The sequence below is a fragment of the Taudactylus pleione genome, unplaced genomic scaffold (assembly GCF_031769625.1).
Source record: "Taudactylus pleione unplaced genomic scaffold, aTauple2 ptg000083l, whole genome shotgun sequence".
Classification (NCBI taxonomy): domain Eukaryota; kingdom Metazoa; phylum Chordata; class Amphibia; order Anura; family Myobatrachidae; genus Taudactylus; species Taudactylus pleione.
Window position 1 is genome coordinate 6,537,628 of NW_028284485.1, and position 20,749 is coordinate 6,558,376.

At 40.7% G+C, this 20,749-nt stretch overlaps 1 protein-coding gene across 1 annotated transcript; it reads left to right on the forward strand.

The window, feature by feature from the left end:
• The first annotated feature begins 346 nt into the window (after window positions 1-346).
• Window positions 347-17,965, forward strand: LOC148532133 (uncharacterized). Its single transcript, XM_088468248.1, has 10 exons — window positions 347-361; window positions 14,709-14,824; window positions 14,949-15,026; window positions 15,131-15,175; window positions 16,081-16,125; window positions 16,413-16,481; window positions 16,778-16,870; window positions 17,043-17,117; window positions 17,760-17,825; window positions 17,916-17,965. The coding sequence occupies exons 6-10, from the start codon at window positions 16,430-16,432 to the stop codon at window positions 17,963-17,965; spliced, it is 336 nt and encodes a 111-aa protein (XP_088324374.1). The 5' UTR covers window positions 347-361; window positions 14,709-14,824; window positions 14,949-15,026; window positions 15,131-15,175; window positions 16,081-16,125; window positions 16,413-16,429.
• The last annotated feature ends 2,784 nt before the right edge of the window (window positions 17,966-20,749 follow it).

Consider the following 20,749-nt stretch of genomic DNA (forward strand, 5'->3'; position numbering starts at 1 on the left):
GTACATGTGGGTATGCCCGTATCACATTTTAAATGGTTGGATATGTATAATATGCATTTATGGCATTAGATCCCTAATAACACCAGTTTAGCCTATTTTATGAGTTTCAGTAGCACCAATAATTGTCCATCACTTCAAGTCCTGCCAAGGCTCACTGACAGCTATTATCATATATATCTTGAGCCACACACAAGATGGCCACCGGCTACTGCCATACTGCCCCACTTCCTGATTATAACAGGACTCACCTGTGGCTGTAGCAATCAGGAATCTGAGACTTTCCCCTAAGCACTGGGTATTTAAACCCTGAGCTCAGACTATGCTCCAGCACCAGGACATTCTCTGACAGACCAACACTGAGGTAAGACATCCTTTTTTTCATCTTCAAGGCTCCCACAGCCTCCTTATGCATACTGGTGTAATATATACACCTGGGGATTGTACTGCACATACCACCATGTACTTGGCCTTTATGTATATGCTGTGTGATACATGACTATCTTTCTGAAATTGTCCCTCCACCTGGTTGCTATTATTATAATCTACATTGGGGCGCACATTCGACCCCTGTATTCTCAATACTAGTTGCAGCATAAAGATTTAGTTTTTTTCTACCGCTGTGAATAGTCTCTTGCAGTGTGGGCTTCTATTGGATATCATGTTACTGTTATATGAGGCACATCCCTCGCTATATCACAAACATATTGATCATGGATTATAACATTTTTGAACTTATGTGTTTTAAAGGACCTGTCAGACTATGAATGATTATGTTGTTTATATGTACTCCCTTTTAGTGAACCATTGCTGTTTAGAAGCTATTGTGCCTTGACAAAGGTCCATATAGGACCGAAACGTTGGCAAATTATGTTGGTTTAATCATTAAATACTGAATAATCTTGCTGAAAATCTGGAGAGTGTTTTTTCTACTTTCTTGAAGAGGCAAGACTATTATCTATGGGAACCTCTTAATGAATTTCCCTAAAAACACCCCAGTATTTTGAGCATTATAAATTGAGAGTGCCGGAATATATATATATATATATATATATATATATATATATATATATATATGTGTGTGTAACCTGAACATATACATAAGAGCAGTGGTGAGGTATAATATAAAAATCCATAAGGAAGAACCATACAGATGTTACGAAGGTAACATATTAAAGGATACAATATTGTAAAAGATAAAATATTTTCAAATTAAAAAATGGAAGATGAGAACATTATAACCATAAAAAACCTTTAGAAAACAAGAAAAACAACGTAAAAATTAATATTCTAAAAACAGACTAATATCTAAAAATGGAGCAATTTCATAATTGTCATTAAGACCATTGGGGACCATGGTGTTTAGTGAGTATATCCAATACATCTCACATCTGGATAATTTATTGTCTAAATTATCTCCTCGTTCCCCAATAATGACATGCTCTATGGCCTTAAATTTAAAACCATTCAGTTCAGAATTATGAAACTGTTTAAAATGCCTTGGAACATTATGGTTATCTAATTTATTCTTTATACTCCGCACATGTTCCTGGATACAAATTTGTAATGGTCGTTTCGTTTTTCCAACATATTTCAATCCGCCTGGGCATTCCAACATATAAATCACCCAAGTTGTTATACAATTCATAAACTCATAAATTGGAAATTTTTTTGAGTCATCAAAACTCGTAAAGGACTTATTGTTAGGATGAATATATTTGCAGATAATACAGTGACCACACTTGAAAAAACCTTTTCTTAGGTTTTCCCAAGGATTCACATTTCTCTGTATTTTCACCGTTAGCTGACTGGGAGCATTTATTTTATATTTTAAAATATTTTATCTATTACAATATTGTATCCTTTAATATTTTACCTTCGTGAAATTAATATGGTTCTTCCTTCTGGAATTTTATATTCTACCTCACCACTGCTCTTATGTATATGTTCAGGAATATATATATATATATATATATATATATATATTAGTTTCCTGTATTGAATATTGCTGCAATTATTGAAAGTCTTAAGATCCCAAACGATTTTTAACATGCTCTTTGTTATATGTATTATCACTTATGCATGCCCTTAATGATATACATAGACATCCCTAGTATTTAGGTGTTTAATAAGGTGCTTGGTCACCTTGTGTTTACTTTCCTAACCATTTTCATTATTATAGTAAGATTTAGACCATAGTAATATGGTGATAGCTAACGCTTGAGCGATTACTAGAGTGTAATCCACAACAAAATGGCCACCGTCACTCACAGGCAGAGCCCTTCGGAGTTACTCGTGGCTGCTGGAGCTGAGGGCACTGAGACCTATTCAGCTCATCCAGCATGACGGGGGACTCTGAGCGGGCAAACCGCTTGTGGTATGGGACATTTGTAATGCCTTTGTTGAGTGCAAAAACGGACATTGGGGAAATGACATTCCGGGACTATGGAATGCATTTCCGGTTGATTTTCGTGTAATTGGAAACGCATTCTAGATTACAGATTGGCGGTACCCACGCCACTAATTAAGGGATATTTATAGGGTATATATAGGGCATGGCTGTGATTATTTATTATCCTCCTGATGAAGTCATGTACATTTGGTTTGGAGAAATGCATTGAGGCTTACTGGTGATTGTATATATACAGTCAGGTCCATAAATATTGGGACATTGACAGAATTTTCCATATTTTGTCCTCTATTCACCACCACAATGGCTTTCAAATGAAACAAACAAGATGTTTATTAACTGCAGACTTTCAGATTTAATTTGAGGGTAATTACATCCTAATCAGGTGAACGGTGTTAGGAATTACAACGGTTTCAATATGTGCCTCCCACTTTTTAAGGGGCCAAAAGTAATGGGACAAACTAAACAATCCTAAACCTAACTTTCACTTTTTAATACTTTGTTGCAAATCCTTTGCAGGCAATTACAACCTGAAGTCTGGAATGCATAGACATCACCAGACGCTTGGTTTCATCCCTGGTGATGCTCTGCCAGGCCTCTACTGCAAATGTCTTCAGTTCCTGCTTGTTCTTAGGGCATTTTCCCTACAGTTTTGTCTTCATCAAGTGAAATGCATGCTCAATCGGATTCAGGCCAGGAGATTGACTTGGCCATTGCATAACATTCCACTTTTTAGCCTTAAAAAACTCTTTGGTTGCTTTTGCAGTATGCTTCAGGTAATTGTCCATCTGCACTGTGAAGCGCTGTCCAATGAGTTCTGAAGCATTTGACTGAATATGAGCATATAATATTGCCCGAAACACTTCAGAATTCGTTCTGCTGCTTTTGTCAGCAGTCACATCATCAATAAATACAAGGGAACCAGTTCCATTGGCAGCCATACATGCCCACACCATGACACTACCACCACCATGCTTCAATGATGAGGTGGTATGTTTTGGATCATGAGCAGTTCCTTTCCTTCTCTTCTCATCACTCTGGTACAAGTTGATCTTTGTCTCATCTGTCAATAGGATGTTGTTCCAGGACTGTAATGGCTATTTTAGATGTTGTTTGCAAACTCTAATCTGGTCTTACTGTTTTTGTGGTTCACCAATGGTTTGCATCTGGTGGTGAACCCTCTATATTCACTCTTGTGAAGTCTTCTCTTGATTGTTGACTTTGACACATATACATCTACCTCCTGGAGAGTGTTCTTGATTTGGCCAACTGTTGTGAAGGGGTTTTTCTTCACCAGGGAAATAATTCTTTTGTCATCCACCACAGTTGTTTTCCGTGGTCTTCTGGGTCTTTTGGTGTTGCTGAGCTGTCCGGTGCATTCTTTCTTTTTATGAATGTTCCAAACAGTTGGTTTGGCCACACCTAATGTTTTTGCTATCTCTCTGATGGGTTTGTTTTGATTTTTCAGCCTAATGATGGCTTGCTTCACTGATAGTGACAGCTCTTTGGATTTCATATTGAGAGTTGACAGCAACTGATTCCAAATGCAAATGTCACACCAAGAATCAACTCCATACCTTTTACCTGCTTAATTGATAATGAAATAATGAGGAAATAGCCCACACCTGTCCATGAAATAGCTTTTGAGTTGATAGTCCCATTACTTTTTGCCCCTGAAAATTCTGTCAATGTCCCAATATTTATGCACTGACTATGTGTATATATGTACATATATATACACACACACACTATAGGGCCCAGCCACACTCCAAGGGCTCAGTTTCAGTATCAACATAATTGGCACATAAAGGTATTAGCAACAATGTATATAATGAACCAGCACATCCACTTTATATGCATAATACCAAATAATTATAGAATCAGCAGCAACAATGAAAGTGCTTGTGTTTACCACAAACATAATAGCAGTTCTGACGGTGAAAAAAGCATACTTAAAAAAGCCTGGGTGGTCAAATGAACTTGCCAAACTGTCATCTCAGGTGGGAGCACATGGTCAGTTGTCCGTCTGACAGCTGTTTTGGTGTGACACAAACACCTTCCTCATGGACACCCAATCTGACAAACAAAGCATCATTTATAACAGTATTATGTTTGTGGTGAACAAGAGCACTTTCATTGCTGCTGCTGATTCTATCAATATTTTGCATTTAAAGTGGAGGAGCTGGTTCTTTATTTACAATGTTGATAATACCTTTATGTGCCAAGCACTCTGATACTGAGACTGTGACCATGGAGTGCAGTTAGGATCTGTTGTCCATGCAACATTTAATATGCTGGTTTGCACCCTCATCTTTTTAAACAACTTTTAGTTTTTCTTTCTTTCTTTTTCTTTCTTTCTTTTTTGTTTGGGTATTGCACATCTATACCCACAGTGACATGAATACATCCACAATGCATGTTGATGATCTGATTGATGTCAAGAGATTTGATAACCAGGACATTAGAACAATCTTGTTTCCTGATACCAATTCATTAAACTTTGATGTGAATAGCCCATCTAAAGTATATTCTGACTTATTGAAATTAAAAAATGCAAGGTGGAATTGAACCTCCATGGGTTTATGTTATCCCAATATTATAAATAAAAAGTCATCCCCAAAGGTTTCCGCATCAGGACAATTGGTAGATCAAATGCTGGCCTTTGCTAGCAATGGTGCCAAATCTTGAGTGAAGGCTCATTTCAGCTTATGATACTAGTCAAATAACAGGTTAATACTGATTTGTGCTTTCACAAACTACAATTTCTTAACTTGATAAAGAAATTGTATTTTGTGAATGCACCGGTATTGATATACTTAAATCTGACACCGCAGTGGTTGTCTGAAGTTGAGAGCACCTTGAACTTGTTACACACTGAATTACTTGCCTTTAAAAAGATAAATATAAGAGTAGTTTTGCATAAAAATAATTTTTTGATTGAAAAATATTTTTTCTTGCAAATCAGGGGGACTGTGATGGGGTCTAATATGGCCCCATCATATGCCAATTTATGTATGCACATGTACAAAAACCAACACATTATAGCACACCCTATTTTTTTGGAATTTATCTTTTTATGTACGTTATATATAGATGACCTCTTTGTAGTGTGGACTGGAGGATTTGAACTCCTGAAGCAGTTCATAGGTGCTCTCAATTGTTTGGACACCAAGGTGAGATTCACATTATCTTTTAGTAGTATTTCTATTATCTTGATGCTTGTGTGTCTAATTGTGATGGTAACTAAGATCTACTGGAAGTAAACTGATAAAAACACTCTACTTTTGGCTGATAGTATCCATCCGACACCAGAAAGCACTTCCATTATCACAGTTATTGTGAGTAGTATGTATAACCTCTGTAGCCAATGATCTACCTTCAGCATTGCAGGAGATGGGACAGAGGTTCATTAATAGGGGCTACTCGATAATAACATTGATGAGGCTATTTCTTAGTGCCTGAGAATTAATCATGTGGATACTCTTGCTATTGAACAACCTAAACCAGAAGGGACCAGGATGATTTTTTTCCTCAACATACTCCATTGCCTCTAAACATATCTGAGATACCATATTGCATCAATGGCACATATTGCAATCCGATTAAGTTTTTGGAGAGTTGTGTATTGAAAAAATGCTCTTTTGCTATAAAAGGAATGGTAACTTTAAAGACGTGCTTGCTAAGTCTGATATAGGCATCATTAGAAATAAAAATTGGCTACCTTCTAGAAATTGAACTTTGAAATGCCATGGGTGTGTCAACTGCTAATTTTGAATTCTGAGTGATCACTTTTTTCACCCCAATAATGGTAAAAGACATAAAATTAGATACCATCTTGACTGCAATAGTCGGTTTGTTGTATACTTGATCTAGTATACTGCAATTTATTTTTATGTAGGGAAAACATTTGTGTACTTAAAGAGAGGATCGCCCTACATCAGGTATCAATTAAAAAAGCCCTATCCACAGTGGATCTTCATACACTCTGAGTGGTGAGACATTTTGCCAACCTCAAACACTCAATAAAGGATTTTAAATGCATGCTGATTGATTATATCCCCCTTGAGACGTGGGGTGATAGGTATAAAACACTATTACAGAAGTAATGCTATTGAATTGTCCACATGAACACTGTTGTACTCAATGGGATTAATGAGGTACAATATTTAAATTGCTTCCTATGATATGGCTTATGCAGATTTTTTCATATTTTTACAGATCTTTATATGTCGGTGTTGATAATCTATTTTTTGTTTAAATATTTTTGATTGATATTGACCTGTACTTCAGTTTGCATTGCAGATCTATGTTATATGTTTGTATGTGTGTATATCTTTCAACTGTGTATTTATAATGGTATCATGAATATCTATCTATTGGCAACTCACTTGGTGTCTTAAATAATATGTGCAACTATAAGTTTTTTGCTTTACTTGTTTGAGAACTTGCTTTTTTATTGTAGCTGCTACTTCCTGTTTATGCAGACCTGTTCTGCTTTGTTGGCTAGCAACCCATGCTGTTTCTTGTGTTGTCATTTTGTTGCCATGCCATCTGCGATGTCACTTCCAGTAACAATGTTGGTGTTTCCGGTTGTTGACATGTGGCTGGCTGCATGTGTGTGCACAACAGCATTTCTCGGTCAGATATGGATGGCCATGGGTGCGCGCTACTATGCAGTTGAATGATATTGCCAATAAAAGATCTACAGTAGGGATAAATGATGCTGTGTTTGTCAGATTGGGTGTCCATGAGGAAGGTGTTTGTGTCACACCGAAACAGCTGCCATACGGACACATGACATGTGTTCCCACCATGATGGTTTGGCAAGTTCATTTGGCTTTTTAAAGAATATTTTTTTTCACCATCAGAACTGCTATTATTTTTGTGGTGAACATGACCACTCATTGCTGCTGCTGAATCTTAAAATATTTTGTATTTTGCATTTAAAGTTGATGTGTTGGTTCTTTATTTACTATATATATATATATATATATATATATATATAGTAAATAATTATTATTATCATTATCCTTGATTTATATGGTGCCACAAGGGTTCCGCAGCACCTTACAAAGTACAGAAACAAATGAGCACACAAGACAGTTATTAATAGTACAGACAATGCAGGACAAGTGCATGATTTATAAACAATGCTGCATAACACCTAAATAAGCAGCAGGGTGTCAGTAAGCTGTTTTAGGTGCCATTGTAAATGAAAGTAAAAGTTAGGCAAGAAGAAGCATGTGAGGAAAGAGGGCCCTGCTCGTGAGAGCTTACATTCTGAGGGGAGGGTCAGACAAACAGGGGTGACACAGATGGGGAGCATAGAGTAGTGGGTTAGGATGAGTGCTGGAAAAAATTGAGGAAGAAATGGGTCTTGAGGGCCCATTTGAAGATTAAGAGCCAGGAAGCCAAGTGATGGAGGAATTTTGCAGGAGCAGTGGTTTCAGAAAGGTATATCAAGGGTTTGGTGATGGTAAGGAGAATCAAGGCATTGCAGATGAAGTGCTCATGAACAGAGACCAGTTTATTATAGACAAAACTGGATTTCCAGAGGGAACAGGAGAGAGGGACAGAGTTAAGAGGCGAGAAGAGAATGAGATTATTATGGTTGATGTAGTGTGGAGGTGATTTTGATCTAAAGAAGGGAGATAAGGAGTGTGGGGCTATGTGGCTGGCATCTGAATGAGGAAAGGTGACAGCAGGTGGTGGGTAAGTTGGAGGTTTAGTGTGGTGTGGGGGGAAAGGATAGGTAACTTGGAGAGAAGAGAGGGTGCAGGGTTTAGTGGTGGTGCAGCAGGACCATGGTGGATGAGAAGTTAATAATACTGGAGTTGTGGGAGATGCAGTGGAGAGACTTATATGTGATGAAGAGAGACAGAGGAATGGAAGGAGGGGGAGAACGTAGAGGGGACTATGGATGGAGAAATGAGGTAAAAACTGGTGGTAGAGGAGAAAATAATGTAGCAGCTGAGTGAGGGAGGAGTAGAAGAAAAGAGACATTGTGTAGATGAAGCAGTTGGGGGGGAAAAAGTCAGTAGTAGTAATGAGTGTGAGATGAGGGAGCTGTTCAGGTCAAAGGTCAAAATCAGATAAAAGGAAGAACAGTGCTGGAAGATGTAAAGGCACAACTAAAATAGTATATTATAACCAAAAAAGGAGTATAGAGCTGTTAAAGTAGCAAGACTTGAGAATTAGTATAAAGGATGAATATATAAAAAAAAAGTGTAGGTGTGAAAAAATAGTACCTACTATAGTGGTATAAAGATAAATTTACAGTGGTATTGGAATGATTTAAACAATGTAGATAAGAAACACAAACATACAAGTATTAAATGTTCAGTAAGCAGGTAGTTGCTTGCAATTCTGAAGCAGGGTGTTGGCAAAAGGTGTGTCCAGGTTATAATGGAAGCTGGTTGCTGAGTAGCAGGGTTTCCAGAAGCTCAGAAGATCTTTGTTTTTTTTTCCAAGTTATAGAGTTCTTTTAAAATGTTGTCCTCCAGTCTTCCTCCTGTTTAATTCCTGACTAACTCTTTAAGATATGCTGTACATGTAGTCCCACTTAGAAAAAAACCCACTTTGAAATAAAAACCTATGTAGCCTTGTACAAGCCATATATATATCCACAATCTGCTGGCACTACAACAACAAAGCAGCTTCCCCTGGTGCACAGTAGTAAATATAAGCAGTGTATCCAAAAGAACTGGCACTCAGAGGCTATTGTAAACACTCTGTATATTTCTTGGTCAACCTTTCAAGGCTGAAGCCCCATCCTCAAGACTACAACATCATAATATAATTATGATGTGGTCCTGAGGGTGGTGCTTCAGCCTTGAAACATTGACCAGGAAACACACATGGTGTTTTTTTTACAATAGCCTCTGCGTGCCATTCCTATTTCAAATGCATATATATATATATATATATGTGTGGATAGAACCACACATTGAATCATACTAGCTATAATAATTATATGCTATACGAATCTGCCAAAACGAATGATCTGGTTCACATAACTTCCAATAGATCCTCTCTAGGCTGACTGATAAGACTGCAACCCTGAATTATTGCATCACTGCAAAAAAATGTTATAAGGATGGTGTTCATTCAGTTTATGTGGTGCCAGTGTCCAAATAAAAAAATCTAGCATGCCTCACTTTTTTTCAAGAGCAATTCTCTATTGTCGCCCCTTGATAGCTTAGGAACATAGTCAATCAACATACATCTCAATGTTGGGAGTGGGTGTCTTAATTCTTCAGAGTTTGAAGTGCCAAGCGTATTGAGCAAAGATGTTTTACCATCCTCTCTCTAAACCCCCATGTCATCATCTCGACATAATACAATCCCCACAGCCATGTCAGAATGTAGAACACATGGTCCATCGTACAGAACAACTTGTGCATTATCTTAATCTTTTTGCCGCTGTGCAGATGTGGATAATGTACACCATCAATCACAGACTTACATGTGGTGCAATCTGTGCACTTAAAGCATCCCAATGAATGGCTCGAATGCCAATGGGTCTGTTGTGTTTCAGGTTGCTTTGTAGGACGTAATAGCAGTTGTTGGAGACTGGGCCCTCTGCAGTATAACATCATAGGAGGCTATTAACTGACATTCATAAAGGCTTTATCTATTGATATTATATTCCAATATATATGGCCCGCCTTCATTGTTGGGTGTGCTAACAGATGGTATGTAGAAGTATAAATCATATTATATGGGTCCAAAGGTTTTTTTCATCTAGCATTTACAAAGCATCTGTGGACTGTATTGGGTGCATACCCTCTATCTAGGAACTGATCACTCATCTCATTTAGTTGCCTCTCCATCTTCTCTGGTGGTGTTATGGAGCATATGCATAAACTGTGAAATCAGGAGGCTCTCCTTGAGTGTACTGGGGTGATGGCTTGGGGAGTGCAACAGTGTGTTCCGATCAGTACTTTTGCAGTACATTGTGGAATGTAATTGGTTATCCTTAAAAAATATTGTTACATCAAGGAAATTGATGGCCTCTTTTTCGATTTGGGCCATGAACCATATAGGGCTGTCTAGTGAATTGAGGCTGTTGACCTTTGTGTAAAATTCAGCTCCAGTACCATTCCAAATGAGTATTATATCATCGATATACTGATTTAATATTATATATTTTCCCTAAAAACACTCAGTGTATATCTTTGCTCATAAAGATCCATATACAAGTCTGCGTAGGACAGCACAAGTTTAGATCTCATTGCCATCCCTGCTCCCTGCATACAGTAATCCTTATCATATGCAAAATGATTATTTTTAAATATCAATTCAGCCAGTTGTAAAAGAAAGATAAGATTTTATATATATATATATATATATATATATATATATATATATGTTATAAAGTACCATATTTAAACCTTGTCCTCAACCTTAACAATTTAAACTCAATCTTGTAAAAGTAGTCATGACTTTCATCTTAATTTACCCAACAAATTAGTCTTTATTAGTCCAAATAAATATTTTTAAAATGAGCACTAAATGTTTTATAGCTGTGCCTAATTACAAGATTCAAACTCTCATTGCCTTATAGTGTGAGCCATTTAAAGATGCCTCGTTGTCCATAATATTAAGTACTGTGTAAGCCGAAAGTGACCTAAATTTAAAGCCTGTTTTCTCCATTCTAAGGCAAAAGGCCTATCCAGAAAAAAACATATGTTCTAGTTTAAAGTCTGCTTTTTTTAATGAATGTTGTTTCAAGAAAATTGGTTATGCTTCTTTTTGCTTTTGGACTTCAAAGATGGCGGAAAATTGAATGCACAATTTGTGATAGCAATTTTAGATGACATCACAGGAACTAAGTAACTTAAATCTGTTATTTTATAAATGTGATTTTGTCCTCTTGGATAGTTAGCTATACTAATGTCATACTAAATAATGTTTTCCGTTGCAGATATAGGTAGCTAAATTCCAAAAAATAATGTACACAATGGATTTTTGCCCTACTTTGGCCTCATACTGTCAATAAAAGTACTTTTTTTGTAAGCCTTGAGACAGCAAATTTTTAAATCAGCATCAAAAGTTGTATAACCATGTGCACTTTCACAAATTTTGCTCTCATAGATGCGCCATAGTAATTACTTGAACATTGCTGATTGTGCACCATGGAGTTGGTGACAGTTTCACCTACCTCCACTACCAGGGCCACAACTCCACTACTATTGCATACTGTGAACTGAAACTTTACCAAAGTTAATTCAACATATATGCCAACCTTCATGCAAAATTTCATAAAAATTGAAGATGATCAAGTGGGTTCACTTGTCATGGAATTACCCTATTAGCACAATTGCACATACATAGAGCCTAGCCATGGTTTCTATAACAGCCAACCATAACCTTCCTCCTGGATGGCTGTAGAATATTCAAAGTATGGTGCTTAGTATACAGATCTGCCCAGCTATTTTGTTGCTCATGGCGTGGCGTGAGTCGCGCCACGGACTTGTGGCATGGCGTGCAGGCCTCTGAGTTGCACCATGGACTTATGGAATACCGTGGTATTCTTCAACGAAGGATATGGTACGGCATGTAATACAGTGCTTAACCGCTGGGTGGCGAGTGCTCCACTTTTGTAATTGCATGTAATATAGTGCTTAACCGCTGGGTGGCTAGTGCTCCACTGTACTGAATGTCTATCATACTGTATTCACAGCATTTGCATGAACGCACAACCCATACTGTATTTTTAATGTCGCATAATATACTGTACAAATCACTGCACATACTGTATTGTACATACGGTACGGTGCAGTAACTGAATAGTAGAGAAGTTGCCGAAGTTGTTGTCATGGCATAACCGTTACTGTAGAATAATTATATGCATGCACAGCTTTCACTGATATGGGATGCATTACAGTTTGACATATTTTTTTTTTTTTTAATTAAAAACAGCAGCGGGAGGAGTGCACAAGGATGAGGCCACTCTCTGTGGTTCACTGTACTATAGCTGTCGTGTGGGCTAGTGGTTAGGTGATCACTTTGGTAGAATTATGGTCCGGGGTTCGATCCCTGGAAAAGAATATACTGTACCGTACTGTGTATTTTTTTTGTTGTCACTGTCTGCTCTGGACACTGTAGTGCCCAGAGAGGGCTCTGTACTGTACTGTATTTCACTGAATAGTGATTTCATACTGTGGCTATGGTGCACCCAGAAACCGCAAAACGCAAACATGCGACAACGCATATGCGGGAACAAAATAGCGTTGCATCCCAAACTGATGACATTGGTGATGCTGCTCCAACCTTGCACACTAAGTATGGTAGTAGTGGGATCTGTAGGAGAGAGAGCTCTCTGTATTACACGGTTGGCGCTACGGTGGCTGCGATGGATTAGAAATGGAGGGGGTTACTATGGGATCTGTGGCGCCAAGCCATATGCCATGTAGCGCTATGCTATCACTGAGCATGCGCAGTTGGCTGTATTACTGCAGTCGGTACAGTATTGTATTCTGTTGCATTTCCATCTCTGGCGGGCGCATGCCCAGTAGGAGGGTTGCGATGGGATTTCTGGCGCAGCCCAGTGGGCCCAGAGTCATACACAGTGCATCAGGTCCCTTCCCCCAAAGCAAGCCAAGAGCCTCACATTACCATTATAAAGGAAGCTTTGTTAATCCATTTACTGTAAGCAGTCAGCTCTGCCCTAGTGTCCTGAAAAATGCTACGAATTGTCACCATTGGGAAAGACACCATCCCCCGTCTGCTAGGACAACTAGTGTGCCGCTATGAATGTGCCTGTACTGAATATTCAAAAGTGACGGTGCCCTACAATTTAGCACCACAGAGTAGTGATTTCATAACTGCAGGAACTGCACACTAAGTACGGTAGTAGTGGGATCTGTAGGAGAGAGCTCTCTGTATTACACGGTTGGTGCTACAGTGGCTGTCAGCCATCTGTGATGGATTAGAAATGGAGGGGGGTACAATGGGATCTGTGGCGCCAAGCTATACGCCATGTAGCGCTATGCTATCACTGAGCATGCGCAGTTGGCTGTATTACTCCAGTCCCATAGTAGGAGGACGCCGTGCGTCGTGCGTCACTGGCTAGTCAAAATGTCTTCTAAGAGGGCAAGATGCTACTCGTCCGGCGAGCTCTTTGTCTTGGTTAAGTGGCGGGACCAAGCGTTCGCCACTAACCAAGACAAAGAGCTCGCCTACAGAAGTGCAAGCCGTGAGATCCACAGGCTATAAGGCCTGCGCCGCAACGTTCGCTCACTGCAGCACAGGTGGAGTGACCTGCTGCGGAGGGATAGGCCTCGCCTACACCGTATCCAGAGGCATGTAAGGCGAAGTAAGTACAGTATTGCTGTATAATCACATGAATTACAGTATACTGTACAATAACGAATACAGTACAATGCACGACTCTGACATACTCTACATTACTGTACACTGCACTGTAGGGTTTTGGATAGTACAGTATCTGACGATGACTGACAGTTGTTAACACATACTGACATGACTGGCAGACATTTGATTGACAGGCTGATTAAATCTACAGTACTGTACATGGACTAAAGGGTTACACACTATTGGTCGACATGGCTTGTTTGATTAATAAATTAGTAACAAAAGGCAAGTTGATTGATCCACCATTCTAATGTCTGTCGACCAAATCTGTTAACCTACAGTACTGTACACACTATTTTTCTGTGCTGGGCCTGCCCCCTTTAAGTCTGACATTATTACTGTACGTCATGGACAGATTCAGGGGTCTCCAATCAGCTCCCAACTGTCATCTCACAGGCTGTGCTTGAAAAATGATATTTGGGAGCTGATTGGCTGGTATCTTATCACTTCTCACTCTGTGCCCCATTTACAGTACAGTACAAAAGAAGGGAAATACCAGGGCGAATTTTCATTTGGTATCACTGTGATACAAACGAAAATTCCACCGGTACTGTATTTATTAATACAGTACTTACCCCTCTGGCGAGGTCTCGCAAAATCCTCAGCGGGGTCCTCTGCTGGGTTCGGGCTCCAGTGTCATGCGCATGTGCCATCTTGTAAAGCTCGTGGGGTGGCGACAGTGCCACCCACATAGCCTATGTGTAACATTGCACCACTTGGTCATACAGTACTTTACTGGACTGTATGGTTTTTTTATATACAGTACAGTACAGTACCATACTGTTTTATTTTGGCCCCAATGCCAGCTTCACAGGCTACAGTAGTTTATGTACTACAGTATACTGTACTGGTTTGTATTTTAATCAATAGCTAATTCCCTAAGGCCATCTACCTTAATGACGACATGTATTTTTCCCCACAGGGCGAGCAGCCCTCCCTGCCCTGGCAGCACCACCACCGCCGCCACCACCGCCGCCACCATCACTGCCACCACCCCATCACTGCCAGCAGCCGGGCCCAGTTGGCTGAATTTTCAGAGTAAGTACAGTACACACTACTGAGGCCATCTACAGTACTGTACCGTAATCCCTCTCCAATTTGGAATAGAGGTCTGAACTCTTGTTTTCAAATGCTCCTTAATGACATGTTGTTTTCCACACAGGGCCAGCAGCCCCCCCTGCCCCGGCAGCGCCACCCCCATCACTGCCAGCATCTTCTCCAGCCTCCTCAAATGACAGTGGTAATGATTACAATAGTTACAGTATGGACACAATAGTGTCATGCTACTACCTTTTTGATTTTTTGTACTGTACAATATATTTTTTTCTTATACTGTATACACAGACAGACTCATCATTGATGAGGAGGCTGCAGGAAGCCCCCTGCCCTGTAAGTAAAGTACACCTCCCTCTCCCTCTTTCTTTCTCTTTATCTTTCTCTCTCTTTCATTTTCCTCTCTCTCTCTCTCTCTCTCTCTCTCTCTCTCTCTCTCTCTCTCTCTCTCTTTTCGCTCTCTTTCCCTGTTTTTCTCTTTCTTTTTCTCTCTCTCTCTCTCTCTCTCTCTCTCTCCCTCTTTCTTTCTGTCCTTCCCTCTCCCCCCCTCTCTCTCTCTCCCTCTGTCATTCGCTCTCGCCGTCTCCCCCTCACCCTCTTTCTCTCTCTATCCTTCCCTCCCTCTCTCGCTCTCGCTCTCTCTCTCTCGCTCTCGCTCTCTCTCTCTCGCCCTCGCTCTCTCTCTCTCGCCCTCTCTCTCTCTCTCTCTCTCTCGCCCTCTCTCTCTCTCTCTCTCTCTCGCCCTCTCTCTCTCTCTCTCTCTCGCCCTCTCTCTCTCTCTCTCTCTCTCTCTCGCCCTCTCTCTCTCTCGCCCTCTCTCTCTCTCTCTCGCCCTCTCTCTCTCTCTCTCGCCCTCTCTCTCTCTCTCTCTCTCGCCCTCTCTCTCTCTCTCTCTCTCGCCCTCTCTCTCTCTCTCTCTCCCTCTCTCGCCCTCTCTCTCTCCCTCTCTCGCCCTCTCTCTCTCTCTCTCTCGCCCTCTCTCTCGCCCTCTCCCCCATCTCTCTCGCCCTCTCCCCCATCTCTCTCTCTTTCTACACCACATTGTTTTGTACAGCACTGTATCGCTCTCCTTTTTTTCCCTTGTCAGTCTCTCTCTCTCTCTCTGTCTTTCTCTCTTCCTCTAACCCTCCCTCTCCTTGTCTCCCTGTGTTTCTCTCTCTCTCCCTCTCTCTCTCTCTTAAAGCATCTCCAACGTCTTCTCTCTTTTCTGTAACATACTGTACTGTCATTTTTTTCAACAGCATCACCAGAGACCGTACCCCCACCCATCCCCAGCGACTGTTTGTGTAAGTACAGTGCATTGTTTTCTCTATCTCTTTTCATTCTCTCTCTGTCTCTCTCCCTCTTTCTTTCTCTCCTTCCCTCTCCCCCTCTCTCCCCCTCCCTCTCTCTTTTTCTCCCTCTGTCTGTGTTTGTTTTTTGTTGTTATAGAGGCTCTGTTCAAGATTTATGGTGCGTACACACTAGGCGATAAAGTGGACGACTCAGGAAGCATATCGTGTAGTGTGTACGCACCATTACACAGTTTATTTGTTTCCAAATGGTTTTGATGGAAACTGTTCTTTGTCCACAGTAATATCACTTCCAACAATGGTGGCGACACAACCACCACCATCCCCACAGACTGGCATCTCCGTGCCGCGTAAGTAAAGTACACCATATTGTTTTCTACAGCACTGTATCGCTCTCCTTTTTTACCATTGTCAGTCTCTCTCTCTCTGTCTTTCTCTCTTCCTCTAACCCTCCCTCTCTATATTTCTCCCTCTGTCTGTGTTTGTATTTTGTTGTTATAGAGGCTGTGTTCAAGATTTATGGTGCGTACACACTAGGCGATAAAGTGGACGACTCAGGGAGCATATCGTGTAGTGTGTACGCACCATTTCAGTTTACTGTATGTGTTTCCAAATGGTTTTGATGGAAACTGTTCTTTGTCCACAGTCATAACACTTCCAACAACGGCGTCTACCCCACCACCACCACCCACTCGTGGCCCAAGACTTTCCTCATTCAGAGCGTGGCTTGCCGCCCTGAGTAAGTACCGTGCACTACTGTACTGCACTTTGTGCTCTCCTTTTTACAGTGCCTCTCTCTTCCTCCTGTGCTCCAAAGACCCATCTCCAACCTCTTCTCTTTACACACTCATTGTTTCTGTACTTGTGTATCTGTACTTGTGTAACAGGAATATTTATTTTTTTCCCCACAGTGCGGGAATGTGGAAGGCCACAGCCCCCCACCGGCCAGTTGCCTCATCATGGGACAAGCAGGCCTCGCAGGCCGTGTAAGTACTGTACCCTACACAACTGTACAGTACATTGTCTTCTTCTGTACTGTCTCTCTCTCCTTTTTTTGTTTTCACAGCATCTTTCTCTCTCTTCTGTACCACAAAGACGCATCTCCAACCTCTTCTTACAGACTTTGTGTTTTTATTTTTGTTTTTATAAAGGACATCACTCTAAAGGAGCCCATCCACTTAAAGGTACCAGTATGACAACCACTGCATGATTACGACATTGTAATCGTGCAGTCATTTGTCAGTACAGTATGTGATGAGCCTACTCCGAACAAGCAGTTGTTCAGTGCAGGGTCATCAATCATTTGCAAACATGCTTTGCAGATACTGTACAGTAATAGTCATTAAATTGTGGGAGGTTACTGTACTGTATCTACACCGCCCCAAAAGTATCCCTCTGTCTGCCAGTTTCAGTCAGTATAATCACCTTTGGTGTAGCAATGTTTAAACTGTATAGTACTGTACTTTTCTTGCATTGTACCGTACTGTAGCCATTGTATTGTTCTGTTTGTTTATGTACTGTACAGTACTTTGTTAGGAGCTATAGTAGCCAAACCATTTACAGTAGCACCATACCATATAAAGGTAAACACAGCACTGTTAATGTGAATATATTTTTTTCCAAAACAGTCTTCAGTCATGGACCATCAGGGAGGCAGGGACCCCAAGGGAGGCAGGGACCATGCCTGACTCGAGGTAGAGTTCAGTATTTACGTTAGTGTCGAGATTGTACAATATTGTGTATTAGTGTTGTAATACTGTACCCTTTTTTTTTTCTCTCCACAGAACAAATTCTTTTTTTTTTGGCCTGTACAGGCAGATGGCCCACCACTTAGTGGATCTTTTTTTTAATTTTTTGTTAACTTTATTTTTGTTTATTTATGATTTTTATTAAAATTTGTGTTATTTGGTAAAACGTTTTCTGTCTTTACTTGGTGCTGTGGATAAAGTACAGTATACTGTATTTACATTTATTGATAGTGTAACAACTAAAAGGTAAGAAAATACAGTACAGTAAGTCACCCATTCCGTACTTTTATTAATTGCACTCCACTCTTAATGGGTGATTTAATAAAGGCAACAGGGATACTGTACAGTATATGACTGTGTGCGGCAACCCCCATTGGCCGGCGCGCCTCTGGTGATTGAAATCCTGTCCAGTAGTATGATACACCCCTGCATCTGTGTGTTATTGACTTTTTGTACCTTTTTAATGACAGATGCACGTGTTGGGTCTCAGGCACACTTAAAGACTGAATTACATACAGTACAAACACCAATTGTATAAATTAATGACAATTTTTATTTAACCTACAGTAACATGCTTTACAGAGGGGGGGGACTTCTTTAACTTTCCACCCCTGTAGTCCTCTACAGTACCCCACTTCTTTCTTCTGCCACTGGCATGTCCTGGAGTTCGAAGCTGGACACGGACATGACTACTGTACAGAACCTAGGAGGAAAGATCTGACGTGACAACAGTCCTTACTCAATGCCGACAGATACGCCCTACTGGACCGAGGACTACACAAAAAGAGTTGGCTTTTAAGTTAAAATCATCACTGGCACTTTTGGCCTCAGATGCAGAGTTTCACCTATACCAGGTGCAGACTCTACCTTGCATCAGAGAGCAAGGTCCACTGTACGCCCTGAAGAAAGGAGGATAGGCAGAGACAAACAGACAGTAAAAGACAGACACACAGGTATGGTACGGTACATACAGTTCTCACTGGAGATACTCTTCTTCTTTGTCCCGCTCAATCCCACACAGAGGTCCCTGTAGGAGAGAGAATATGCCATGCAAGGCCCTTTCCTGCTCTAATAGTGTCACACTAATACTACTGTATCTCACCAGCCTATCAAACTACAATATAAATTAATGTACAGTACAGTTGGCCTCACAGAGGGCCTACTGGTACCTGTTATGGTGGAAGAGGCTTTGAGGGGGGGAACTTCTTTAGCTCTTTTGCTTTCCACCACTCTAGTCCTCTCCTGTCCTCAGCTTCTTTCTTCTGCCGCTGCCACGTCCAGGACAGCTGCAGGCGCCGGGTCTTCCTGTCTTCTGACAAGTCCCTTCAAGTCGTGTTTGTTGATTGCAGATCTGTACTTGTATGCGTGACTGTCCTCCATGCATGTTTCCTTGGCATGCGCAGCACCCCATTCAGCGTGTCCTTTATCTAAGTAAGTTCTTCTTTTCCAATCCTGAATCTTGTCCGGCATCTTGAGAGGATATCTTCTCTTAAATTGTTGGGGATTGGCACTTTCTTCCGACTTCCATCAAAGTTCACCCGCTTCGTCCAATTGCAATACAGGTTGTAGGGCACGTGTTCCTGAAATATTGCTTGTGCATATCAATGCATCTCACAATTCACAGCTCTGTAAATTTCGTTGTCCTTCTCAACATTGATCACAGCCAGTGGTATATCCGGTAAGGGTGTTCCAAATACAGTCAGTGGTGCTGGCGTGCTCGACATGACAGGCGTTCCTGGTGAAAGTACAGGCATGCTTGCATTGTTGATCCTTGATTCTTCAACTGACCATTCAGGCAGGCGATGTGATGCCACTGGTGTACTCTCCCACTGAGGCAGGCTGCATGATGGCACTGGTGTCATGTCCAAGTGCTCTGATGCCACTGTATTGTCCATATGTAGCAAGTGGAAGGATGGGTCAGTCTCCAAGTTGAAATCGTCGTCGTTCTCCTCAGGCTCAAATTCATCCGGAGTGACCATTTCATACTGGATTGCCTGGTCATGTCTCTTCCTGGTACTCTGGGCAGCGGCCTCTTGCCATTCTTCTTTACTTTACCGGATTGCTTCTTTCATTGCTTTTGCAATGGTGTCCTTCAGCCCTTCCTTCAGCTCTTCTTTCAAGTTGTCAATTTTCGCTTCCAGTTGACCAACTTTTCTGACGAGGTCTCTCACCATCCTGGCACAGTTACATTTGCATGCGTTATCTTCTTGGAATGACAGTTTTCGCTGAGTTGGTGAGCAGGATACTTCTTCAACAAGAGGCTCAAAGGTGTCCAATTCTTCTGGCCCATAAATGACTGGTGTTTCCTCCTGGTTCGGGACGTTCATGGGTTGCTCCACGTTCCCTGGTCCATTTTCTCCGATGTCCACTTGCAAAGTGTTGTTCTTCGCCTTTGCATTCTTCCTTGCCTTGACTAGATGAGGTACCTGTAAATTTTCCTTACCTGTTTTCTTCTTGGAAGGTTTGCTTGTAGACCGTTATGGGACTAGTGCACTCAGCCTTTTGGTCAGTGGAAATGGGCAAGATTCGTTTCCGTTGTAAAAACCTTTGCTCTTCACCATGTTGACAGTTCGGTGCACTCTGAAATACACAAGTATAAAGACACTAAATACAATGTTAAGTAAAATACTGGAAATACTGTACATGTACTGTATACAGTAAATGTTTCACATTACAACACTGTAAACAATTACAGTACTCTTTCTATCTCCTAAGACTGTGCGTGTGTTATACAGTATATACAGGTAAATATAGGAGATTACACAGCGCTAAAACTGTTAAAGCACTAACCACTATTGTGAGATTGTATAGAGGCACAAGATGATAAATGATAAATACAGGTATATAAAAAACACTCCGTAATTATATAC

Excerpts from the sequence above, each read along its gene's own strand:
- LOC148532133 (XM_088468248.1), top strand. The coding sequence starts at position 16,430 with ATGGTGGCGACACAACCACCACCATCCCCACAGACTGGCATCTCCGTG. Across the intron at positions 16,482-16,777 it reads GACTGGCATCTCCGTGCCGC|TCATAACACTTCCAACAACG; the intron begins GTAAGTAAAGTA and ends CTTTGTCCACAG. Across the intron at positions 16,871-17,042 it reads AGCGTGGCTTGCCGCCCTGA|TGCGGGAATGTGGAAGGCCA; the intron begins GTAAGTACCGTG and ends TTTTCCCCACAG.